This window comes from Mirounga leonina, unplaced genomic scaffold, assembly GCF_011800145.1.
Source record: "Mirounga leonina isolate KUSES-001 unplaced genomic scaffold, KU_Mleo_1.0 Mir_115, whole genome shotgun sequence".
NCBI lineage: Eukaryota > Metazoa > Chordata > Mammalia > Carnivora > Phocidae > Mirounga > Mirounga leonina.
In genome coordinates this window covers 26345991-26373103 of record NW_023270268.1, presented here as the reverse complement: position 1 = coordinate 26373103, position 27113 = coordinate 26345991, and the positions used below count along the sequence as shown (strand labels likewise).

Sequence of the window (27113 nt, the reverse complement as noted above, 5' to 3'; positions counted from 1 at the left end):
AAGGGATGGAAATACCAACACGAGCCCCTGTTCACTAAGCATCTATTATACTAGCACACATTATTTTTGTAAAGCCTCACAGCAACTCCATGAGGTAGGTGCTGCTATCTCCGTGTTACAGAAGAAGAAACAGGGACTGATAGGGCAGTTTAGGTCGCCTGCCCAAGGCCACAGAGCTGGAACACAAAGTTGGCCGCATACCCCTAAAGCCTGGGTTCTTCACACCACACTAGCCAGTGCCAGGTCCAAACACCTCAGGGAAGGAGGAGGCAGGCAAGGGCAACTGCTCCGGCCCAGGGCTCAGAGCGGGCACGAACATGGCCCATCACAGGCCAGAGTCCTCAGAGGGAAACAGAATGAGCTGAGCTTCGGTGGTAGACACAGGCAGATTCTGGCAGCCTGGAATGGCAGAAGGTCACTTCCAAATGTGCATGACTGGACAATGACCCGGCTGGGGGATATTTTATAGGGGCATTCCACCTCCTGCTCATGCTGGGAATTGCTAGCAGGGACAGTTTGCCTTGTGTTCTCCCTGGCCTAACAGCCAGTTCCCGAATACCTGCTCTTCTTTCCTCCTGGAAAGCCATGCTCCCACCCCTTCATGTCCAAGTGCTCCCAGTTCTCCCAAGTTCAAATGTTTCCTTTCCATGAAGAGTTTGCCAGAAGGAATGTGTTCCCCCTACCACCCTGGAGCTTCCCTAGTGTGTTCTTTGATTCTCATTCTTGGCAGTGTGAGTGGTGGCAAGAGCTATGGTTTAAAGTCAGACAGTAGCTAGTTCGAATCCTGGCTCCACCACTCACTGTGGAGAAACTCTTCAGGAGTTTAAAAGAGGTAACATTCTCTGATGTTATCTCTATGAAGTGTAAGTGATTAACCTTGAGTTTCCTTGGGCTAGGAATAGCCATATCTCAGGACTCATCTCTTTCCCTTCAGGACTCCTGACTAGGGCCCTCCGTGAAAGCCTGATAGCAGCCAAGTGGGAATCAGGAACACTTTATCTGTACTTTTTTTTAAGTAGGCCCCACACCCAGTGTGGAGCCCAATGTGGGGCTCGAACTTGTGACCCTGAGATCAAGACCTGAGCTGAGATCAAGAGTTGGAAGCTCAACCACCTGAGCCACCCAGGCACCCCAGGAACACTTTATTAATTGTGGCAACCAACCAAGACAGAGTCTGGCAAAGGCTGAGTTGGAAGATGTTGGCTAGGCTGGCAAGCCACAGAAGATTGCCTGTTTCTTCCCCAGAAGAGTGAAGATGCCAGCCCTTCTTTGGGCTTCTTCTTGCCTCCCCTCGCAGGAACAAGAATAAGGAAGATGGGACAGAGGCCAGACCTGGGTGAGCAGCCCCTAGGAAGCCCCTGACCCCATGTATAGGAAAAAGACAGGTGGTTCCGTCATAAAGCTGATCTTCAAGGCAGAGGGACCCTGCCCGTGGGCAAAATGGCTCAATGCATGTCCTGGGTTCTGAATAATCAGACCCATAACTCCTTTCCTTCTGGAGGGCATGGGGACATAAACTTGGAAGGGGGTGGCCCAGAGTGGAAGTGTGGGGAGAGAGGTCTCCTCTTCAACAGTATGGATTTGATATACCACTTGTAAAGTATCTTATACAATGCCTCGCCACATAATAGGGGCAATCTAAACTATTCAGAAATAAGAACACTTACATGTGTAAGTATATATGCAAATGTAAATGTAGCTCTGGTCTACACATTCAATCTTGTAATATGTTACTTAGCTATATTTTATTTCTGAGTAAATTATTAACTACTTGAGCACAAGGCTCATGACTGCTTCATCCCTTTGTCCCTCTAAGTGTCAACTCAGATACACAGCTGGTCTTCAAAGTGTTGAACAAGTTAATGAATTGGTTTGCATGGCACACACAAGATAGATAAACTGCACTGCAGTATATCCAAAACCTTAAGAGTAATTCCAGCTGGATCAAGATTCCCTTTGTCATGTCTCGGAACAGACTTGCCTCTTGCCAAGGGAACCACAAGTTTGCAGCTGCAGAGGGCTTAGCTTTGAATGAAATGACACATGTAAGGCAGCTTACACATGGTCTGGCCTTTAAATGTGAGCCTCCAGAGGCCCCTCTCTGAATCGGTGGCTTTGTGAGTGCCTTGGCTCCCACCTGCCTCCCACAGGCTCTCTGATGTTCCAGACGCCTCCCGTGTCAGTAATACCACCTGGCCTGGAAATGGACAACCCACTCTGCCCAGGTCTGGCTTCAGGAAATAAATGTCATCAACCCCTAAAAATAGTCTTCAGACAGGGAGATGTTGATCTTCTCTCGATTACAGTCTGTGGTTTTCCACACGCTGCCTATAAAACACATGAACCTAGGGTATTTGTTTGCTAGGGCTGCTGTAACATTACCACCACAGACCGGGGAGCTTCAGCAACAGATGTATTTTCTCACAGATCTGGAGGCTAGAAGTCCATAAACACCTGGACAGGAGAAAAATGGGCCAAGTCTTCTTTCTTGGATGCCTAAAACTAAAAACTTATGAATCTGGAGTAAACAGGTCTAACTTTAGCATGCACCAGATCACCCAGAGGGTTTGTCAAGACACGGATTTTTGCTCTGACTCAGAATGTCTTGGAAGTTGGGTGGGGATTTTCACTTCTTATATTTCAAGGTGCTGTGTCTGCTGGTCCATGGACCACACTTTAAGAACCACTGGTCTAAGGGTTCAGTCAGCAAAATGAGTGTATCCACAGTGATTGAATTATTGGGGCATAATTATCTAGATGACCATTTCAGCAGGGAATTTTGGACAAATTTATAACTTCCCTAGAGAATTCTAATTTGTAGCAGTGTTCTTCTGGTCTCGTCTTCTCTGTGTTCCTCCCCACCCTTTAAACAGCACATCCACCCTAAAAACATATGTAACCACATTTTCAGATTCCAGTTTGAAATTTTATTTCACTTTATTGGTGCAGAAATTCTCTGGAAGAGGCCTGTGGTTTGCAAATTCAAAGATATATTTTGAATTGAAGACAATTTAAAAATACATCTCATTACTTTCTTTTTTGTCTCTCATATACACCTCAAATTTCATTTACAATTTCCCCCTTACATATCAGCTTGAAGTCCATTTTTAAAACAGAACAGTTCTTGAATTAGGAACTCTACAAACTCAAGGCAACTGATAAGTGATAGCATCCAATATGCAAATGACCTTCTAAAGTAATTTTCCATTTTTATTCTTGCCCTATTTCAGTCAGTCTGGGAGATTCCTGGAAAGAACATCCGCTAAAAACATTTCCATCTATATTTGTAGTTGGCTCCATTAATAGCCAATTTGTTCTACTTTTCTCTGGATCATCCTCAACCCTATTTGCCTAAGCTGAGTCACACTGTCAAAGAAAACTGTAATGGTTTATATCCAAATAGCTCAAACTTGTTAGTCCCAGTGTACAATTATAAACACAGTGAGAGAAAAAGGAAAAAGAAAACAACAATAATATATTCCCAGGAATTGGTAATGTTTCTATAATGAAGCAACAGAAAGAGAAATTAAGAAAACAACTCCATTTACAATTGCACCAAAAAGAATAAACTTAACCAAAGAGGGGAATGACCTGTACTCTGAAAACAATGAAACACTGATGAAAGAAACTGAAGATGACACAAACAAATGGAGAGATATTCCATGTTCATGGATTGGGAGAATTAGTATTGTTAAAAGTCTATACTACTCAAAGCAATCCACAGATTCAATGCAAACCCTATCAAAATACCAACAGCATTTTTCGCAGAACTAGAATAATACTAAAATTTGTATGGAACCACAAAAGACTCTGGACAACCAAAGCAATCTTGAGAAGGAAGAACAAAACTGGAGGTATCACAATTCCAAATTTCAAGATATACTACAAAGCTGCAGTGATCAAAACAGTATGGTACTTGTACAAAAACAGAAACATAGATCAATGGAACAGATAGAGAGCCCAGAAATAAACCCACGATTATATGGTCAAATCAATCTATGACAAAGGAGGCAAGAATATACAATGGGGGAAAGACAGTCACTTCAACAAATGGTTCTAGGAAAACCAGACAACAACAAGCAAAAGAATGAAATGGGACCACTTTCTTACACCATGCACAAAAATGAGCTCAAAATGGATTGAAGACCTAAACGTGAGACCTAAAACCATAAAAATTCTAGAAGAGAGCACAGCAGTAATTTCTCTGACACCAGCCGTATATACTATTGTTTTTGTTGGTAATCTCTCTCTCTCTCTCTCCAGCCAGTGGTCTGTTTTTATTTAGAATGGAATATGGCTTTTAAAAAATAATGAATGTAAAGTGTTTACTATGCAACGGTTTAAAGGAAGGATCAAGATGTATTAAAAGAGATAGTAAGAAGCAATTTTCAAAGACCCCTAAGCCAAAGTCTCTGGTGAGCCCTTTTTCTCCCATGTCTGCTGGGTCTTATGAAAACTATCTCCTGTTCTATTGAGTACCATGTTGCCAGGAATTTGAGTAGTCTCAACTGCACATGGTCAAGCACATTGCCACGTGTTATTATTGCTGAGGAGCTAGATTTATCCCTTATGTGGCTGTCACCCATAGCCCTGATTCCTTCTCTATCCTTGAGACAGCCCCCCTCATGCTCTCTTGCAATTTGAGAGACCTGCATCCTCTTTGTTATCAATCCCATGGAGTCAAATCGCAGCCCAAAGTTGGTCTAGGGGTGCCATTAGCTCTTCCAGGGTGGAAACTTTGTCTCATGACTTCTCAGATAAGCAATCTAGAGGCTCACATCTTGCCACATACAGGGTTGACAAAGTGAATGGCACATGGTAGGGACTCAATGGATGTTGAATTAAATAGACACTTTGTGATCTATTTCTTTATCACTTCATCATTGTTGTTGCTTACAGTTTTGCCACTGTTCTTTAGGTCATGCTGACTTTTTTTTCCTAAATTTTAAGTCAAGCATTTTGTAAGATAATCAAAATGGAAAATTCCAGAAGTTCTCATTTCAAATCATAGGCCCATTTGTTCTCTTTCAAACATTTTCTATTTTAAAATTGTCCCTTCAAGATAAAACCACACAATATGTGACTGGAAAAGTCACTTGATTTCCCTGAGCCTGTTTCCTTATCATAGGAATAATAATCAACACTCCTTTCAAAAGGATGTTGTGAGGATGAAATAAAATTATGTGTATGAAAGCTCTTAAGGGTTATACACACCTTATCATTGCCATTGCCTTAAGTCCAGATCACAACAATACTGACATGCAACACGAATAGCTACCTAAAACAGAACAGCCTCACTGTTGGATCTTTCTTTAAAAGGTTATACAGCTATATTTAGAGCTTAGCCATTTTCTCCTCCATATTTTTTTTTCTTGTTTCCCACAGCCCTCCATTCCTTGAGTCAGTGGCATTTACCTCCTCAGGGGGCGGGTAGGTCAGCCCAGTATGGGGACTCCCTGGGCAGAAGGGGGGCCTGGCTCCCCAGAGTGTGGACCTCAAGGAGAAGCCATGTCCAACACAGCATCTGGTGGTAGCATTACAATGTCTGAGGGAGAAGTCCAGGCCGAGGGGCCTGAGAAGGGCCTGTGGAGGCCTGGACATCCCAGCATAGTGTGGAGAATGCATCCAGAAACTCCTCAGGTCCCCAGAGGGATGTGGAAAGGACTCAGCAGATAACAGAAGAGCCCCAGCAGTTTGCAAAAAGTGGATGCAATTTGCAGATGAGCAGCGTCTGTGGCTAAAACCTAAGGCAGATGAAACCTCAAGATGGGAATTGCCATGAGGAGAGAGGACAGCTGAGGAAGCTGGCCTCCAAAGACTGCCCTCCATGAAACCACACCTGCTGACAGTTAGGCCCTGTGTAATCCCTCTCCCACATTGTATGTAGGTTGGCCCTATCACTCACTTTAACCAAGAGAATAATGCAGAAGTAACACTGACAGTTCCAGGCCAAAGTCTTAAGAAAACCTGGTAGCTTTTACTCATACCCTGGTGGAAGTTGGCTGCTATGTGAAAAGCCCAGGTATCCTGCTGGAGAGAGAACCCCTGGAGGGGAAGACACAGCTTGCGCAGACAGACCACATGGAGGAGTGCCAAAGTTCTAGGGCTGTCCTAGACCAACCAACTTAGGACTGTCAGGAACAAACCTGTAGTCTGACACAGTCAGGTTTATGGACTCATGGCAGTGAAACAGGCCACAGTCCAGAGGAACTGTGGGGCAACTCACCAAAGGTAGACTATATATGCATATAGACTATATATGCATTATATGAAGAGGGATGAGGGGGCTCAAGGAGGATGAGTGAGTTTCAGTATTCCAGCCCAGTTACAAATTGAAACATTGGAGATCTGCTAAGGAGCCGGGCAATGGGATTATGATGATACTGTGCCTGGCTGGCCCAGGAAGTGCCAAAGGATTCAAAGCCATATATAACATTCCAGTTCTTTCAATGGTTATCTTTTAGAAAAATTGGGATGCCATATTTCACAGACCATAAATTTGCATACCATAAAATTCACCACTTAAGAATAGCAAATAAATGATTTTAGGATTGAATCAAAAGTTCGATAGGCTCAAAGCAAAGCAGGCTCTGTGTAAAGGACTCGACATCAGATCTGGACTATGAAGTGGACCCCAAGGTCCTATTTCCTGGAATGCTATAAAGTTATGATAGATGGAGAAATCTGTGTCCAGAAACTCTGCATCGGCATTGCAAACCAAGGCTGTTTGGGCATGCCATGCTTACTGATAAACGTTTTTGATAATCTATGATTTTAGAAAACAAAGTTTCTCAGGAGTAAGAAAGATGGATGTTCGGCATTTCCAGTTGCATTGCGTCCTTGGATAAAATATTTCCTTCTGTTAACTTTGCATCTGGCTTTATCCACATCTCTTATTCTAACTTGAATGGCTAGGCAGATTTTTACATTCTTAGCCTGAGCTAATTTTTACTTTCTCAGAGCAAAAAATGCAACTCAGAAATTCCAGCCCAGTGGGGCCTCTAGAGGACCCGGTTCCAGCTGCCATTTGATGGCAACTGCAAGAAAGACTGTTAGTGAAGTAAGGAGAATCAGCTGAGCCTCGCCAACCTGCAAAGCTGCAAGAGAGAAGGTCTTGTATTTAGCCACTAAGTTTGGGGATGGTTTGTTACACATAGATTACTGAACCAGTCATGCTTGAAGCAGACCTCTTCCGTGATGGCAGGGTAAGGACTCCCCCCACCCCCCGCTGTCCCCAAATGAGATCATCCTCAGGGAAGAAGGAAACGGGAGAGGAATGAACCTAAGGTAGATGAAGCACTTAGAAGAGACGGAGTATTACCCTCTGGTGAGAAGTCAGAGAGCAGCTCCCCCTGGGGAATGGAGGGTTGACTCTGGGTTGCTGGACATGCTATATATCTTGATCTGGCAGCGGCCACACGGATGCATACCTACGTAAGAATTCATCAAGTTGTACAATTATGATAACAAGCAGAAGTGGAGCTCATGGGACGCCTGGGGAGCTCAGTCGGTTAAGCGTCTGCCTTCGGCTCAGGCCATGATCCCAGGGTCCAGGGATCGAGCCCCACATCGGGCTCCCTGCTCAGCGGGAAGCCTGCTTCTCCCTCTGCCTGCCTCTCCCCCTGCTTGTGCACGTGTGCGTGCGCTCTCTCTCTCAAATAAATAAATAAAATCTTAAAAAAAAATGGACTTCAGTGGCTGATTTCTATCATAGAGTAATAAAGAAAAGTTATCCAGTTCTGTGAAATATATACTTGTCACATACTAATAGATGAAAATAAGACATTATGACAGATGCATGAAGTAAACAAATATTTATGTAGGAAAAAAGTAAAATTATGAATTTAAACATGGACTGACCTAGATGCCAAAGAGGAACCTGATTGTGAACAGAGAATTTAAGAATATAAAACTACAAAATTGCTGGAATTCACTCAGAATTCCTATCTTATGAATTAAATTAGAAGTAGACTGTACCTCTTCAAGCTCATGTCCCTGGAATCAGAGATGGGAGGAAGTTTTGAAATCTCTTTCGCTGGTTCTCAAGCTGGGCTGCACACTAGGATCACCTGGGGAACTTTAAATGATGCCTGGATCCCACCCTAGAAATTCTGACGTAATTGGGCTAGATTGTGGCCTGGGATTCAAGATTTTTAAGATCGCCAGGTGATGTCCGTGTGCTGCCAGGATTGAGAACCGCTGGTCAGTTTCAACCACTTTTTTCGCAAATGAGAACAGAGGCCCAATACTGACAAATTGCTTGCAAAATATCCATTAATTGGCTGAAGCCAATTTTCTCTGATGTGCCTTAATAGGAGGGAGCTGTGGCATGGATAATACCAAACTGAATAATCTAAAAATAATTTCTATTTGGTTTGGGAAAGCAGCACGTGACTTCCCAGCCACCGACTGGTCTGGCTAATTCAGTTTGACTCAAATGAATGTGCCTTTTCCTGAGGTTACACTGACAGCCCAGGCCTGTGCTGAGGTATGGAAGGAAAGCAGTCAAACTCAATATTGACCATGGTCAGTTCCCCAGCTGTCCAAAGCACACAATAACTCTACAGACGAGGGGACTTCTCTTACCAGAAGATTCCACAGAGGGACAAAGCTAGCTTTTTCCTGACCCTTTGTTCTGTGAGCATTGGGCGCCTGAAGCATGAAGAGGGAGTGAAGGGAGAGGGGCTGACAGCTGTCAAGGAGCATTTTTGTGCCAAGTTTTGTGCGATGCATTCCTATAAACAGAATTTGCTCCAGAAAACTCTATGAGTTAGGTATTCTATTATCCCCATTATAGAGATGAGGAAAACAAGACTTAGATTGTATAACCACCAAAGCAGAACCAGGATGGAACCTCGGGCTTATCATACTCTGTCCAAGAGGGACAGTTGAGGCCTCAAGCTGAAAAGCAAGTTGCAGGGGCGCCTGGATGGCTCAGTCATTAAGCGTCTGCCTTCAGCTCAGGTCATGATCCCAGGCTCCTGGGATGGAGTCCCCCATCGGGCTCCCTGCTCAGCAGGAAACCTGCTTCTCCCTCTCTCACTCCCCCTGCTTGTGTTCCCTCTCTCGCTGTGTCTCTCTCTGTCAAATAAATAAATAAAATCTTTAAAAAAAAAAAAAAAGCAAGTTGCAGATGGACTGGGATCTGATCCTTGGATTTTAAGCCCTGCTGAACAAACTTTGTCTCCCCATTTTTCAGCCCAAACAGTCTAAAGGCAGCAGCAGAGACCTCCAGAAGTACCTATGGCAGCCGTGAGGAGCCAACGGCCAAGATGCCCAGCTGCTGCTCTCTGAAATCCATCCCTGATCCGAGCCAAGCCCACATCTCCCAGGTACCGTGCTGCCCCTCTCCAATGTCTGTGCCCAGTAGGGTACAAAGGGGGCCTGTTCCTGGGAGACCTGGGACAGTGACAGAAGCTTTGCCACATCCTCCTCAGACTGCAGGCATCGGGGATGCTTGCACCCAACCTTCCCTCTTCCTCCCTCCCTTCCCAGGGTCAGGTCTGCAGGGCAGTCTGATGGTTCTCCCAGCCTTTTCCTGTTCCTTCCCTGTTTTCTCTCACAAGGGTGGTCCCCTGAATAAAACCTTCGGGGTGTTTAATCCCATGCAAAGCCCCACCCCACTGGCAACCCCAACCCATATACACATCACTGTGTGGGGAAAGAAGGTCAACCTCTGCTGACTCTTCTTGGGAACGTGGTCTGAGATTGTGAAGGTGAAGACTACAGAGGAACAGGTTTCTCAGTATGTTTGCCCTTGTCATTGGTCTTGGTGCCATGAAGGAAGACAGCCTAGGTGACAAATGATTGACTAGCACCTCAATTAGCCCTAATTCATTTGCCAAGAAGTTACCTTTTATTGCAGGTGTCCACAAGCACAAGGACCAACTTGGAAAGGCTGGGGGTTCTTTTCCGACTTTACAATCCTTCGGGGAAGACATTCAAACCCTGCAGCCTCAGTAACTCCTGAAGGGAGATTTTCTTGTCATCTTTTGCCCCTCCTAAAAGAAGAAAGCAGATAAACTATATATATGCTGATTCTAAAACACCTAGAACAAAAGTGGTGCATACCCACAGTCACCAGTATCATTTAGCATTGTTCTGGAAGTACCAACAAAGGCCACCAGATAAAAGAAAGGAAGAAGAGGTGTTTCTTTTTTAAATTAATTATTTTTTAAGTTTGTGTTTTAATTCCAGTTGTCATATTAGTTTCAGGTGTACCATATAGTGATTTAACAATTCCATAAAACACCCGGTGCTCATTATGACAAGTTCCCTCCTTAATGCCTATCCCCTATTTCACCCATCCGACCCCCCCTTCCCCTGTGGTAACCTTCAGTTAGTTCTCTATGAAAGGAAGAAGAGGTTTAAGAGAATTCATTAAGGTATAAATTAATACACAAAATATGCAAACAATAGTGCACTATAAATATAGCAGAAGAACTTAGCACAAAACAGATTAATGTCTAGGAAAAAATTTAACAAAAATTAGCAGGGCTAATATCACGAAAACTTTAAAACTCCACTGAGGAACAACAACAACAAAAAAACACTTTCAAAAATTCAAAGATACTTTAGCATTAAATAGAAACAATACTTTAAAATTCAATTCTCCAAATATCATATGAACAAATATTTCATATATTCATTTGACTCCACTCTGTATTAACTGTGTCTTTTTGTTTTCTGTAATTCTGAGGCTCCTGGAGGGACTGCCCCTCCCAGGTTAGCTAACTCCTAGAGAGAACAAACAAAACTCTCCTTTCATATGCAAACCAACTGTTCAGGAGCCCACATTTCCAACTACCCCCTTTATCACAGTCTGTATGAGCTCTCACACTCCCCTATCCTCCTTCCCTAATCAACCCAGAGCCAGCACCAGATAACCTGGCCTGCCCCTACACTCCAGAGCCCTTGGAAATTATTAAAACTGGCCAATCCTAAACCTGTTTACCGTGCCTCACCTCTTTCTTCCGGAGGAGACAATAATAAAGGTTTCAGCCCACTAGTTCCCTTTCTCTCTATGCCTGAGACTGACCTCAGTGTCTTCTTCTGTGGCCCTGCGTGGTATGGCATTCTCCTCTTAGGAACTGTAAGAAACTATCTTCTCAAGACAATTGTCTCCTGATCTATTGGCCTTATTGAACCTCAACTTTTTCTATTAGTACACTGTATTTTAAAGCACACTTTTTTTTTGTGCTAGTGAAGTTAATATGCAAAAATAATCAAATGAAGAAAACCATGAAAATTCTGAAAAATGGTAACATAGGGCAGTGGGGAGGGAGCTGGAGTGACTAGTGAAGGGTGGGGAGGCAGGGATAGCACGGTGTTGTGAAATGGTTTTATGAACATAGTGGCTATAAATTTCAGTTCAAAGCACTCAAGTGTGAAAGAAATATTTATTTTTAGTAATTCAACTCAATTTTATCCTCTATTTTGCCAGGGTGGAAACTAACTCAGTGACGTCAGGCCTCATGGCCTCCAACCACCCTCTCTCCCACACTGCTGGAACCAGGGCACCGCTCTAAGAACCGTTGGGCTTATCCAATATCCAGGTATCAGGGGTGGGCTTCTGATCCTTGGTAGCTCCTGTAGCCACTGTGCATCCTGGTTGGGAGGCTGTTTGCTGCAGTTTGTGATATAAACCCCCCCTGGGTCACCTCCTTTCCAAGAAAATATCTCAAATTGCTATATGCCATGTGGAAGTGGACGCTTCAGGAGTGAACTCACAGAGGAGCCTGTCCAACAGGAGCAAGAGGACACAGGCCCTGGAAGAGGAGGGGTGGTGACATCTGGGTACACACTCAGTTGAGTGGGGGAGGGCAATGGGAATTTACCATGAACATTCTGAGTAATGACAGAGGTGCACATGGGGCAGGGAGGAAGGGCATTTTCATGGAAGAGATGTCTTTTGAGCTAGACCTTGAATGATATTGCTAATTTCACATGGCAAAAATCGGTGGGTGTACACAGTGTGAGCAAAACTCAGGCTAAGGTGAAACCGGATCTGATTTCCTGAGCCCACCTTCCTCAGTGGGGGGAGGGGGCAATTCCCAGGAACATGCTGGGACCAGGGCATGAGCCACATGGCTGTAGATTAACCATTCCACAAACCACAGGTCATTCTAGTGACCACTGATACAAAGAACAAAATTGTGGATAATGCCATCCCTGTGGAGATTTCCAGGCCTGAGTCAAAATTTCGAGTGTTTCCTTCATACTTGAAACTGGAGATCCAGGGGTTTCTGGGTGTGCCTTTCTCTGCTCCCTAACTGCAGTAAACATTCAATCCAGATTTACCATGGGTTCACTGACTGGCTAGCCTCTCTCCTAGAAAAGGCCTTGGAAGGGAGGAAAGATCTAAGACAACGCAGTGAAAACCAGTGGTGTAGACAGCACTGCTTGTCAGATCTGAACCCAAGCAAGGTATACTTTTATTTGCACCTTATCCATGGGAGGAATTAATAGGATCTTCAATTTCCTTTATCTACATTACTCCATTATTCAGATTAGCAGCAGCAAATGCAACCAGAAATCAACAGATGATTCAGACTTCTTCTGTAACCTTTCACTTTTCAGTCAGCAGAGTCCGTTTTATCAGGGTTTCTCGGTCATATTTCCCAACTGGAATTTAACTCGTTTCCAACTTTCTTAATACATTCATTTGAAATGCTATCCTAATCACTCTAAGTTCATTTGTTTCAGTCATATGGCACTTCTTCATAGGAATGCACCGCTTCCCCATTGCCTAGGGAAGTGTCCTGCAAATAGTAAAGGAAGAAAAACATTGTTGGATTCCGTATTTTCATTTTCCTTTGGTGTGCAACAGTCCTACTATTTCTTTGTAACAGAGTTGAGACTTTTTTTCCTAAGAAAATAGACTCACTTCACGTAATAAGCTGAACTACTTCAAAGGCGCAAGTGCTAAATAACCATAGAAAATATCCACTGAGCTATTTTCCAACTGAGCCCCATGTCAGGCTCCCTGCACAGTGGAGATCCTGCTTCTCCCTCTCCCTCTGCTGCTCCCCCTGCTTGTGCTCTCTCTCTTTCTCTGTCAAATAGATAAATAAAATCTTCTAAAAAAAGATTCTCATTCAACTATTAAGTGAACCACTGCAGAGCAGGTGGCTGTATAAAGACCTAAAATTGGGGGCACCTAGCTGGCTCAGTTGGAAGAGCATGTGACTCTTGATCTCAGGGTCATGAGTTCAAGCCCCATGTTGGGTGTAGAGGTTACTTAAATAAATAAACTTAAAAAAAAAGGGGGGGAAGTAAAAGCAGAAGGGCAGAGGGAGAAGGAGAGAAGCAGACTCCCCACTGAGCCCAGAGCCCAACGCAGGGCTTGATCTCACGACCCTGAGATCATGACCTGAGCAGAAACCAAGAGTCAGACACTCAACCAACTGAGCCACCCAGGTGCCCCTAAGTGTTAATTATTAAACTAGGGGGTACAAAAATGTTTTATCAAAATAAGTTTGACTATCAACCAATAGATTCATCTTAGAGGGGCTTCTTCAACACCTCATCCTTCTAAGGGAAAATTCTTTTTTTTTAAAGGTTTAATTAATTAATTAAATTTATTTGAGAGAGAGCACACACATGCAGAGGGGCAGAGGGCGAGAGAGAGAGGGACAAGCAGACTCCCCACCGAGCACAGAGCCTGCCGTGGGCTTGATCCCAAGACCCTGAGATCATGCGTGATCTGACCTAACATCAGACACTTAACTGACTGAGCCACCCAGGTGCCCCAGGGAAAACTGTTAAAAGGAGACTAATTTCAAGATTACTTTTACAAAATATGCAGTCAATGGACAGCGTCAATCTGGTCTTCATATGCTCAGACTGACCTCTGCCAGATAGTCTACTAACATGTTAACATTTTTTTTCCCTCTTGAACTAAATATGGCTAGGGAGCAAGCATTTTCCCCAAGTTCTATCTGGTAGTTAGATTTATATAGTTCAATTCATGAATATTCATCAAAGCTTCCACACTACTTTTACAGCAGAATCCTGTATTGCACTTGGCCACCAGAGACAACCGTCCATGGGCAGGGTAGGACACTGATGAGGTTTATAAGATCTACCCACTCTCAACACTCCTTTTGATATGCTCTATGCTTTTATGAGCCCAGGCTCTCTAGCATGTATCTCAGAAGTACAGAAGAGTATCTGCTGCCAGGGCAGCTGGGTGGCTCAGTTGGTTAAGTGCCTGCCTTCAGCTCCGGTTGTGATCTCAGGGTCCTGGGGTTGAGCCCCAGGTCAGGCTCCCTGCTCAGTGGAGAGCCTGCTTCTCCCTCTCCCTCTGCTGTTCCCCCCTGCTTGTGCTCTGTCAAATAGATAAATAAAATCTTAAAAAAAAAAAAAGAGTATCTGCTGCCTGGGCCCAATTTCAGGGGCTCGCTGCATAAAACCGCAGCTCCCTGCAAGTATCTTCTGGACTGACATCTCAAAGCTGGAGTCTACTCTGTAGAAGTCACTTATGCCCCTAAGTAGCCAATGGAGACAAGTTTGATGTGTATGGTGCAAACCTGCTGAACTTTAAGAAAAAGTCCTGTGTTCCAATTCATATAAAATTGCAGGTAATAAGCAAGAATGACCCTGAAAATAAATACTTTTCCATTTCTAATATTCTTTTAAAATAATGTCTCTTTCTGATAACAAAAATTACATAATTACTTTTAAAATTTTGTAAAAGAAGGAAAAAATAGAGGAAATAAAAATTACCTATAATTCCATCACCAAGTTATATTAAAATTTTGGTTTTGTTGTCCCCATCTTTTTTTTTCTGTGTATGTATGTGTGCAAGAGTGTAGGTGTATACCGTGACCTGTATCCATCCATTTTGTAGCTTGTCTTTTTCACTAGTATTATACTGTGATTACTCCTCCATTTACACATACTCTTTAACACAATTTTTATTTTATCAGGTCAACAGATCATAATATATGTAACCAATGTCTTATTATTAAACACTGGCATTGTTTCTAAACTATGCTGAATGGTCTTGTATATAAATATTTGACCAACTATTTTATTATGTCTTTAGGACACACTCTCTAAATAGGCTCACTGGGTCAACAGGGCGTATGAACATTTTTAAGATTCCAAATACAAGCACTGCTAGAATTACTCTCTGAAAATGTACCAAGTTCAACTTCCACCACAGCACAGCAGTGTCATCTTCATTTTACCCTCACCCTCACTGAGAATTATAATTTTAAAAGTGCTTTGCCAAGTGGATAAGCAAAACTACGGGATTTCAGTCTAACTTATATATTCACACTTATTCATACTCCTTTATACTTATTTATACTCATTTTACTGTATTTTTTCTGTTAATTATACATTCATGCCCTTTGCTAATTTTTCTACTAGTTCATTAATATTTTTCTTATTTATAAGAGTTCTTTAAATATTAAGGCTGTTGACTCTGTTGATCTCAATGTGGTACACATAAACTAAGGTCTGCTAATCCAAAGATACCCTGAATTATTAATTCAGGTATGGTATGACTCCTCCTTAGGCTCAGTAAGTTCTTTCCAGAAAAACAAAACAAACAAAACCCCAATTCATAAAGTATAGAACAAGTCCACTAAATACTGGGGAGTCTAAGGTACAAAGTGATCAAAAGATAAACTATGAAGTAGAAATAGCCTATGTACTCCAACTTACTGAACATACCTCTACACTGGAAAATCCTGGAGAATTTTTTCCTCAGATGTTTTTTAAAAAACATGTGACTTTGGGGCACCTGGGTGGCCCAGTTGATTAAACATCCAACTCTTCATTTTAGCTCAAGTCATGATCTCAGGGTCTTGAGATCAAGCCCTGCCTGGGGCTCTGTGCTCAGAGGGGAGTCTGCTTGAGATTCTCTCTCTCCCTCTGCCCTTCCCCCTGCTCGCCCATGTATGCTCTCTCTCAATCTCTCTCTCTCTCTCAAATAAATAAGTCTATTTTTAAAAATGTGATTTTGGGGCACCTAGGTGGCTCAGTCAGTTAAGTGTCTGCCTTTGGCTCAGGTCATGATCTCAGGGTCCTGGAATCGAGCACCCTGTCGGGCTCCCTGCTCATCGGGAAGTCTGCTTCTCCCTCTCCCTTTGCCCCTCCCCCTACTTGTGCTGTCTCTCTAATAAATAAAATCTTTAAAAAAAATTAAATTAAAAAAATGTGACTTTAAGAATGGATTTATGTAAAAGAATACTGATGTGTAACTCAGCAGTTAGGCAGTTACAATGCTGTTATTTAATAAAACCCACTTCCATCTTTCATCTGTAAATGGGTTATATCTGTGGTAGAATACTTGTAACTTTTTCTGTTTTTAGTCAATTCCTTTACTATGAAATGTCATTTAGAAAAGTTTTTTATTTTTATTTGTACAATAATTTTTAACATTTTATTAATTTTGCTGTGGAAAATAAAATTCCATCTTACAAGAAAGAGAAACTCCTCAAGACCAAACGCTGGCATCTTTATTTATATATTAGAGCGGGTCAGCCAGTGAAAATCCTAGAAAAAGAAAAGACAACAAACATTCATTAAAAAGAATTAATTGCCTCAAACTCTATCCTCACTGTTTTCCTTGTTCTAAAATCTAAAAGTCCCATTATATATCCACATTTAGGTTTGTCTTTGGTCTTGTGCTTTTCTCAAAAGGAAGCTAAAAATTCATACTGAACCTTGCTGTCTTGTCCTACAAAACAACTATGAACAGTAATCAGGGCACAAACACTAGAATCTGAAAGAACCAGAATTAAATTCAAAAGAAGAAAGGACATGAAGGAAGGCCAAAGAGGGCAAGCTCCCAAATCTAAGAACCTGGGTAGGAAGAGCAGTGCACAGAAGCCTTCCCCAGGACTAATACCATCCTACACATGTGGCTGGGACATGGTGACTGCAGAGAATTAGGTCCTCTCGATATTGTAATAGGAAGCAGCCAGCCTACCCTACACTGCGAATCAACACATGGCAGATGGACACACAGACAATGAAAAATGAACAGCTTGGAAACTATAATATGTGTGGAATTCACTGAAATGAGGACAAATAATGTTGAAATGATAGATTCAAGAAATATAAGGATAATCCTTATGGAGTTATAACAGAGGAGACAAGAACTTGTATTTCTCCAGTAATACCTCCCCAAATTCATAGAGAACTTGGAGAATAGATCATTAGAAGCAGATCATTAGAAATGTGAATTCACTAGCGAGAGGGGACAATTCATTAGGGCTTTTCTGTGACTAACACGGTCTCAAGACTGTCTATTTTGTGTGTGTGTTCTGAATATAGCTGTTAAATCCATCTGTTCTAATGTGTCATTTAAGGCAATGTTTCCTTATTGATTTTGTGTCTGGATGATCTACCCATTGATGTAAGTGGGGTGTATTAAAATCCCCTATTTTAATCCACTATTATTGTAGTGCTATTTCTCCCTTTAGGTCTGTTAATATTTGCTTTATATATTTAGGTGCTCCCATGTTGTGTGCATAAATATTTACAAATGTCGTACCTTCTTTTTGGATTAACCTGTTAATCACTCTGCAGTGTCCTTGTCTTTTTTTTTTTTTAAAGATTTATTTATTTATTTGAGAGAGCGAGAACGAGAGAGAGAGAGAGTACATGAGAGGGGGGAGGGTCAGAGGGAGAAGCGATGCGGGACTCCATCCAGGGACTCCAGGATCATGACCTGAGCCGAAGGCAGTCGCTTAACCAACTGAGCCACCCAGGCGCCCTTGTCCTTGTCTCTTATTACAATATTTGTTTTAAAGTCTATTTTGTCTGATATAAATATAGCTATTCCAGCTTTCTTTTGGTTTCCATTTGCACGGAATATCTTTTTCCATCCCTTCACTTTCAGACTGTGTGTCCTTACATCTGAGCTGAGTCTCCTGTAGATAGCATATAGGTGGGTGTTGTTTTCTTATTCATTCAGCCACTCTTGATTGGAGCATTTAGTCTACTTACAGTAAAGGAATTACAGATAAATATGTACTTCTTGCCATTTTGTTAATTGTTTTCTGGCTATTTTGTAGTTCTGTTCCTTTCACCAAAGTCTCTGATATCTGTTTTTTGGGTTTTTTTTTTAAGATTTATTTATTTATTTGAAAGAGAGAGAGAGTACACACGAGCAGGGGGAGGGGCAGAGAGAGAGAGAAGCAGATTCTCTGCAGAGCATGTAGCCCTACACTGGGCTTGATCTCAGGACCCTCAGATCATAACCTGAGCCGAAATCAAGAGTCTGACGCTTAACCAACTGAGCCACCCAGGTGCCCCTCTGATATGTTTCTATAGAAAAAGAATTTTTGTAGAGTTTTATATATTTTATAGTTTCCAAATTAGTTAATTTACATTTAACTGATTGTCCAGGCATCCATTTGCCTACTGGTCTACTACCTTATTCAAAAAAGGAAAAGAGGGGTACCTGGGTGGCTCAGTCGGTTAAGCATCTGCCTTCAGCTCAGGTCATGATCTCAGGATGCTGTGATCGAGGCCCACTTGGGCTCCCTGCTCAGCAGGGAGTCTGCCTCCTCCTCTCCCTCTGCCCCTCTTCCCTGCTCATGTTCTCTCTCTCTCTCTCAAATAAATAAATAAAATCTTAAAAAAAAGAAAATAAACAAAAAAGAAAAAGATCTTGCAGCATACATATGTATAAAGAACCAAGACAGAAACACCTTGAAAAAATGATCTGCTCTGAAAACAGTGACTGATACACAAGGTGTAAGCATGGAAGACAGGTATAGAAGAGAGGGCAAGTGGCAGGACCAGGATCAGAGCACAAAATTTAGTATGAAAAGCAACTTAATCTGGGATGGGAGAGGATCATGCTACACATCCTGTCATTTATTTTACTGCTATAATCTATACCGTAGTTTTGCTATGGAGGCCAAAGTAACCAATTTTGAATGTAACTGCACATATCTTCCTATTATGGTCTCACCCTCCCACTGGGCTTCCTTTACCTTCTGCCTCTAGCCACTCTGGCCTTCTTTCAGTTGCTCAGACTTGCCATGCTCCTTGCCGTCAGTCTTCCCTAGCCTCTTTGCTTGAGACTGTCCCTACTTTTCTTTCAGATCTCAGCTTAAGCACAAGTTCCTCTGAGAAGATTTCCCCTGGGACCCCAAAATAAATCAGCTTCCTTCGTAGTATATTTGTTCAGGACTGGGTGGCTTCCTTCAGAGCAACTGCCTCACTTTGTTGTGATGCATTCAGTCGTGAATGCATCACAACCCTCTCCCCTACTGGTCTCTAAGCTCCATTAAGTGAGGGCTGAGTTCAGGTTTGCTCATCAGCTATTCTTAGCAAGTAACACAACACACCTAACACATATCTCAACAAATACTTATTGAAAAAACACAAGAAAGTGCCAAACTCAGAAATGGTTTAGAAAGAACTCTGTGAACAGAGTGTTCTATTTGCTAGATACTTCTGGGCCTAGGATGGAAGATGCATTTCTGATTTCTGCTTAGCAACTGAATTTACCTGGGTCTTCCGTGTGGCTTGCGGCTCAATCATGATATTGATAAGAGAAGGTTTAGTTGTGTCTGCCAAGCTCTGCTTCAGTGATTTTTGGAGTTCTTCTGGTGTTTGTACAAAATACCCTTTGCCTCCAAATGCAGTCATAACCTGCTCATAATGTGAGTTTGGTAGAAGACAGAATGGAGGAGCCCTAAAAAATTCATAAGTTAATAGAAAAAAAAAAGTCATTTTCTGAAATAATTTATGGAAAAATTTAGGCTGAACTCAAAGGCATACTTTTATGTCCAACACTTAAACAAATATGCCAGTACACTACACTTTCCATACATATATATATTTTTAAAGATTATCTATTTCGGGGTGGGGGGCGAGGGAGAAGGAGAGAGAGAATCCTCAAGCAGACTCCCTGCTGAGCACAGAGCCTGTTGTGGGGCTCAATCCCAGGACCCCGAGATCATGACCTGAGCCAAAATTAGAGTCAGACGTCCAATTGATTGAGCCACCCAGGTGCCCCTAAACTTTCCATATATTTTTTATTGTCTATATAGCAATGTCCAATAGGACTTTTTGTGATGATAGAAATGTTTTATATTTATATCTGTGGTACCCAATATAGTAACCACTAGCAACCTGTTGCTGTGAGCACTTGAAATGTGACTAGTTAAAATAAGGAACTGACTTTTTAATTTAATAACCACACATGGCTACTGGCTACTATATTGAACAGTGCAAGCTATGCCATCAACTACCATGAACCCAAAATAAAAAGAAGAAAAAAAGGAATGGTTATTGCAAAATATAGCAAATAACAGCAAAATGAGAACTGAAGTTAGTGAAGCATAAGCAAACATACTCACACCCTGCTCCACCCCAGAGTGAGCAAATTCACGACTCGTAGCATGGCCAGCTAAATACTGTCTCACTTTGACTCTGCCATCAGATAATCAAGAGTTTGTTAAGTAATAAAGAGAAGGAAGACCTCTGGATCATAAAGAATATGTTAACATTCATTTCTTCCGTGGTGTAATAGGAATAGAAGGACTGGCAGCATTTTGCAACAAGCCCTTTCATTAAAGCTCAGACATCAAACTTAACTGTCCCAAGTCTTCAGTGGCCCCCTGATCATAAATTATTTATTGAAGCACCCTATCGTGCACTGGGTGTTACATGTGGGTGATGAATTACTAAATTCTACTCCTGAAACCAATATTACACTATGTTAACTAACTAGAATTTAAATAAAAATTTGGGGAAAAAAAAAAAGAAAATGAAAAAAAATGAAGCACCCCATTACGAATGGTTGTACAAAGGGGAGTCATGCAGATAGGGTTCCTACTCTTTAGAGGGGCTGACAATATAAGTAAACAATACTCACATGACAGGCACATTTCAATACAGCAGACTCTTTAAGGAGAGATTAAAATAGATGAGAGAAATTAAATACACATTGTTCTGGGTTACTTACACTGCAGTAGCATCTCCAAATTTTAACATTTCCTTCCAAGAATCTGCATCAAAACCTTGGTAAATTCCATTATTATTCACCACCAAAAGTACAATGGGCAAGTTGTACCTAAATTTGAAAGCAAAATATCAAGGAAATCATTCTTCATTCTAAAGCAGTTTCTTCAGGTTGAAATTTTAACTTATAAATGGATAGTTTTCCATAAGCTTGTTTTATAATATTAGGGTAATACTAAAAATTAAGTACTTGTTATCCTAATAAGGAATATCAAGTCATTAACAGAAACATGGAGTCACAGAAAGGATGTAAGATTAGAGGTCGGCACACTTGGTTCTGCCACCATGCACCTGTGGACCTCACAGAGCTTTTCTGAACTTGGTTTTCATAGATCCAGGTGTTAATAAGAATGACACCTTCCAAATTTAATATTCTCTGAAGCACCACTTCTAGGTGGTGCCTAGTAGTACTATTTGGAAAGTATCTTTCTATTTACTGAGCTCCTCATAGATAACTAGCACTTGCTAGATGCTGTCGGAAATATACAAGTGACTAGCATACATTCTCTTCTCTCAAACCACTTCACCCAAAATTAGAAAAACATTATATGGTGTAATAAATAGAGAAAAAGAGAATATTTAATAATGTGCTAAATGGTATTATAAAGACAAAAAAAGATGATTAAACTTCATTAATGACTGACAAAAGAACATGGGATTTATTTTCTACAGACCTAATTTCTGAGACCAGGTGTAAAAATAAAACTAAAATGCATACTGTTACATAACAGGATTGTGGTAACTACTTGCTCTCCATGCTCAAAGGGAATCATGACTCTCTAGAAGGCCAGCTTTCCCAAAAATCATCTTTTTGGTGTGTATCACTTGTCTGTCAATACAGACACTCTAACAAGTACATACTTTCCCTCTGATCTTTAAAGTGTTATATGCCAAAGCTCTGAAAGCCCCCAAAACATGATTTACAAACAAGCTCTAGTAAGAGTCCTGGCTAAGAATACAGAATGATTTTACCACAGTTTGAATAACTAGGGAGAAAAAATATATACTTATATAGTAGGATCTATAGCTCATGAGTTTCTCCATGAATCCTCACAACTAGAGACAGAATCAACAGCTCACACTGAGTGAGCAGTCATCTTGAGCTTTATCTAGATTACCTCATTTGTTCCTCACAACTGTCCTCTAAGGTTGGAACTATTACTATTCCTCTCCCTATTTCAGAGGAGACTAAAGCTTAGTAAAGGAACTTAACCTGCATCACCCGCATCACCTGGCTCTGATGTGGTCAAGCCAGTATTTAAATTCAGGCCATGTGACCCAGAGGCTGTATTCTTAACCACAAAGCTCTGCTGTCTCCCTGCAGAAAACAAGCTTTTCTCAGACCAGAACTTTTTGCAGTGATCTCAAAACCACTCATCACAGTTTTGCAGGTTTGGGCAAATGTAATAAAGGGTCATGAACACACTAACCTGGATGAGAAAGATGCTGGGGTTATTTCATACCAGTATTCTCAGGACGCAGCACAGAGCTATGTACAAGGGCCCTTGGCACATGGTGAACACCTGGTAAGCACTGTTAGGCGAGTGAGTCTTTATGTGTAATTTTTTATATTTTGGAGAAAGAAAATGCTGTTTTACCTGCAGACGGTTTCCACCTCCATGCCAGAAAACCCAAATGCACTGTCTCCCTCCACACAGATGACACGTTGCCCTGGGTTTCTATCTTTAGCCACTATAGCAGCTGCAATGGCAAATCCCAAACCAACTCCCATTGTTCCAAAAGTACCAGCATCGAGCCTGTTGGGGAACAAAGCTAAAATGAAACCCTCTGGGGCATGCTGAGGGTGGGGTTGGCACAAATCGAGTCATATTTGTGTGTAAAATAAAGAACAATAAAAACATTCTCTGTCTTTAATATAAAGTTTTTAGATTATGAGGAACCAATTAGTCAAGGATAAGCAGAATGGGTGGAAAAAGTCTCTCATGATTGCTTGAAAGACTACGAATATACTAAGTATACAAATTATCACATGATCATGAAGACATATCAAGCATAAAAACTCTACCAAATCTTACCTAAGAATACTTTTATGAAATATGTCCTTATACACTGAATATGTGTAATTCTCAAATGTTTTATGAACCTGCACTACTATAGCTTCCAATTTAACACATTATAATTTCTTTCCTGGAAGCCTCACCTGTGACGAGGAAGGTAGTTCTGAATCACAGTGCGTCCAATATCCATAGTATTTGCTCCTTCGCTTACCACAAAACAGTCTCTGGGTAGTTGTTCTTGAACATGGTAGAATACTGTGTAATAATTCATAGGCAGGGATTTTTGGGAAGCTAATTCCTAAAGTATTTGAGGGAAATATAATCAAATTAGATTGAGATACAGTGAAAAATTAGCAATGTCAATAAGCTACTACCAAACTTATTTGGAAATAGGCAACAAGAACGAGCTACGAGGTTCCCAAATCACCACCCTGAGAAGCTAGTGGATCTGTGAACAGGCCTGTGGGACATGCTAAGAAAAGGGGGACCCACAGACCCAGTTTGGGACACAATCAAATAAACCAGGGAATAGCTTTCTTCCTGGACACCCACCAGGCACAATAGCATACTAGAGTGAGACAAGTCCTACAGTAAAGATAGCTGGAAACACTGGGTTAAACAAAACTAAACAGTCTTATTTGAGCACTTTTAAGAAAACACTGCATTACAAAACATAAAAATTTTATTCTAGAATATTTTAATCTGAAATATGCCCTTAAACTTAAAATAAAAATGAAGTCAGGATTCTAGAAAATCTGAAAATCTGGTTCTTCTCCAACATGCACTGGAGAGTAAAGAGGATATGCTTCACCCACTATTCCAAAGAGTCTCTGAATGGAGCAAGGTAAGTGCCTTTGTCTAGCTATATGCCTTCTAGAGTAGAGAGAGAGAGAGACACATGGGGCTTCAGCAGCAACAATCTCATGTGCTCCCAGCACTGCCTCTCCACTTGTGCTATTCTGGCCTGTTGGAGATTATACGTAAAACGGATGAGGCACCCTCCTATACTCCTGTGCCAGGAAGAGAGGCAAGTTCCTTCCATCTTAAACTAATATGATTCCTAGGGAAAAGAAGGGATTAATCATCACACCATTCAGGAAAACAGAATTGAGCCTGGCTCTTGATAGAAACAGCCACTGATTAAAATTCCAATGAGACACAAAATTACGTATAATTAATTCTGCTAGTTTTGAAAATGTGAATTTATTCCAAGATTTCTGACATATTAGGGAACAATATGAGCATAACTCAAATTTCGTATTTGCTTATGCAGGATTCTGTCAGTGAGAAACACTACATGAACACAGAAAATTGCACCCAGCTGAACCAAGATACGTAGAAATACACAAAACATTGAAAAAAATCAAGAACAACATTTCTCACAAAGAAAAAATTTACCTATATACAAAGACTCTAAACAGAAATCACCACATCCTGCAGAAGTGATTCATTTCACTGCTAGTAGTAGTGGATGATGTGGTAGTTTCACACATTACTACAACTTTCAAAGCCTTTAGATATCAGGCAAAGCCATGAGTGCAGATGAGAAAGTTGCAAAACAATTTCCAGTAGTGATATAAAAATTAATCTGAGGGGCGCCTGGGTGGCTCAGTTGTTAAGCGTCTGCCTTTGGCTCAGGTCATGATCCCGGGGTCCTGGGATCGAGCCCCACATTGGGCTCCCTGCTCCGTGGGAAGCCTGCTTTTCCCTTTCCCACTCCCCCTGCTTGTGTTCCCTCTCTCGCTGTGTCTCTGTCAAATAAATAAAAATCTTTAATTAAAAAAAAAAAGTTAATCTGAAAGGGCCATAAATGGTCTCCACCAAAAAAAGAAAAGAAATGTGAGGTGATGGATGTGTTAATGAAGTAGTTGGGGGAGGGGGGAATCCTACCACAATGTATATGCATATAAAATCACCATGACGTACCTTTAAATATCTTACAATTTTGTATGTCAATTATAGCTCAATATCGCTGAAATTTTTTTAACAAAGAAAAAGAAGGCTGTATATTAGATCAAATTTTCAATTTTGATGAAACACTTATTATACATGCCTGCTTGAAGGACTTTTATCTTAATGGTATAAAAATATGCTCCAAGATATAAGATTCCAAAAGATGTCTTAATTATGATTTGGGGCCAAGGTCAAACTGAGGACAGTGAGCTCTACCCATTCATATAGGTTCTTAAAATTTTCTGTCCAATGTCAGATTGGTCTCCTTCTACCACTTCACACTAATTCAACAAGTTGCAACCCTTCCAATGCCTACTTCCACAAGAGACTTCAGGTCTTCTTCAAGGAAAAGCATTTATTGAAATATATTTCTTAACCACTTAACATGTATAAAACTTTGCCATCATTTTTATTTATTTACTGAAGATTTATTCATTTATTTTAGAGTAAGAGTGTTGGCGGGCACGCATGTGTGTGCACAAGTTGGGGGGAAGGGGCACAGAGAGAGCGAGAGAATCTCAAGCAGACTCCCCTCTGAGCACAGAGCCCAAGGGGGGCTCGATCCCAAGACCCTGAGATTATGACTTTAGCTGATACCAAGAGTCACACACTTGACCGACTGAGCCACCCAGGCGTCCCTCTGCCGCCATTTTTATTAGGTTCCTATCTTAACGTTTCACAAGGTTTTTGAGAGCTGTGCCTCTAAACCCTTTTTCCCATGAGCCCTGTGGTTTTTACTGCATGATTTCATATAGCGTGGTGATTTTAGGAATGCACAGGTCATATTATGACAGGGCTAACTGAGCCATGAACCAGAAGTGGTCTTGAGTTTCTGTGAATCTCAAATTACCTTGGAAGCAGCTTCATTGATCTTCATTTTTTCTCTCAGAGTTTGCCACCAGCTGCTCTCTGGAGGATACTGCCATGGTGTTTTATCAAATTGTTCTAAAAGCTAAAAAACCAGACTTTTTATTTTTTGAAAATAAACTTAAGTCATATTAACACAACAATCTCTTATTAAAGAAGACAATACTGTTATACTATCCTGCCATTCACATCACTCACACTGTTTTTCCTCTAGGCAGCTAACAACTGATAAATAGGCAACATGGAAAGCTTCTGTTTGGGTCAGTGTGGACTTCCACCAAAAGTTGGAATTTCCATAGAACACAGGGGAAATGCTACCTTCTCCACACCTCACAGGCAGGGGCTTTTATGCCCTCCTCAGCCTTTGACGCTAGAAGGAAAATCATAGAATCCTTGTGGGAAGGACAACAACCCCAAATACCCAGGGATTCCTGAGATACAGACCAAATGCTCCAGGATGATTTAATATGTGACTGAGGGATGCTTCATAATATTATATAATCATGATAACAATACCAATTTGTATCCAAAATCAAGTAATAATTGTGACTATATTTTATCTCCTGTTACAGTGATATATATAAATTATGTACAAATAAAAAGAATCTGGACAAGTCACTAAGTACCATTTGAAGAGTAAAAATCTCTTTATTTTCTAAAGAAATACTTAGATTTTTCCAGTACATAAAGACATTTCTTGGCTCTAAGTTCAGTTCTTCTGGAAGCTGTATTATAATTTTTCAGACAGCTGAATCCTACTTAGTAACTATCACTGTTTGCCCACTGAATGCCTTTAAGTCTTAATTGCCTTCCAAAAATGCTTAATTTACATAAAAATGATCTATATATAAGCAGTTGATTTAGTGAGTTCCAAAGTTATATTTAAGAATAGCTTTCCATCATAAATTTTATTTAAAATAGATATTAATAAACCTGTCACCAAGTGAATCAAGGTTGAAACATTTTTAGGAACTGACTATTCCCTAAAGACCAATCCACATAAACTAAAACCTAGGCAAACGCTCTTACCTGTTTAGCGATAGCATTTATGTCTCCTAGCAAAGTCACAGCAGGCTTTACATTATTCCCCAATTCTTCTGCACAGATATCAACCTAAAAAAGAGATAAAGCTTAAGAACGAGCCATGCTTATTCTTAAAAATCTCAAAGAAGTCAATTAAGGCTGAATAAATGAACTGAAGATTTGATATTCAGGAAATTTTTTTTCTAAGTAGGCTCCACGACCAGAATGGACCCCAATGCAGGGCTTGGATTC

At 41.1% G+C, this 27113-nt stretch overlaps 1 protein-coding gene across 5 annotated transcripts in view; it reads right to left on the bottom strand.

Moving 5' to 3' along the window:
- The window catches only part of HACL1 (2-hydroxyacyl-CoA lyase 1), a 66260-nt gene that overhangs the window by 16942 nt on the left and 22205 nt on the right, over positions 1-27113 (bottom strand). For 3 of the 5 annotated variants that reach the window (XM_034994374.1, XM_034994355.1, XM_034994364.1), the window contains 8 exons: positions 26868-26951; positions 25822-25923; positions 23162-23316; positions 22599-22757; positions 20945-21052; positions 19483-19669; positions 16435-16509; positions 12446-12761 (listed from right to left, as the gene is read on the bottom strand). In XM_034994374.1, the coding sequence (XP_034850265.1) occupies positions 16477-16509; positions 19483-19669; positions 20945-21052; positions 22599-22757; positions 23162-23316; positions 25822-25923; positions 26868-26951 (828 nt within the window). In that variant the 3' untranslated portion in view covers positions 12446-12761; positions 16435-16476. Of the gene's footprint in view, positions 1-9853; positions 10002-11385; positions 12762-16434; positions 16510-19482; positions 19670-20944; positions 21053-22598; positions 22758-23161; positions 23317-25821; positions 25924-26867; positions 26952-27113 lie in introns of those variants that run through there. The other 2 variants (XR_004677326.1, XM_034994342.1) reach the window with 2 other exon arrangements.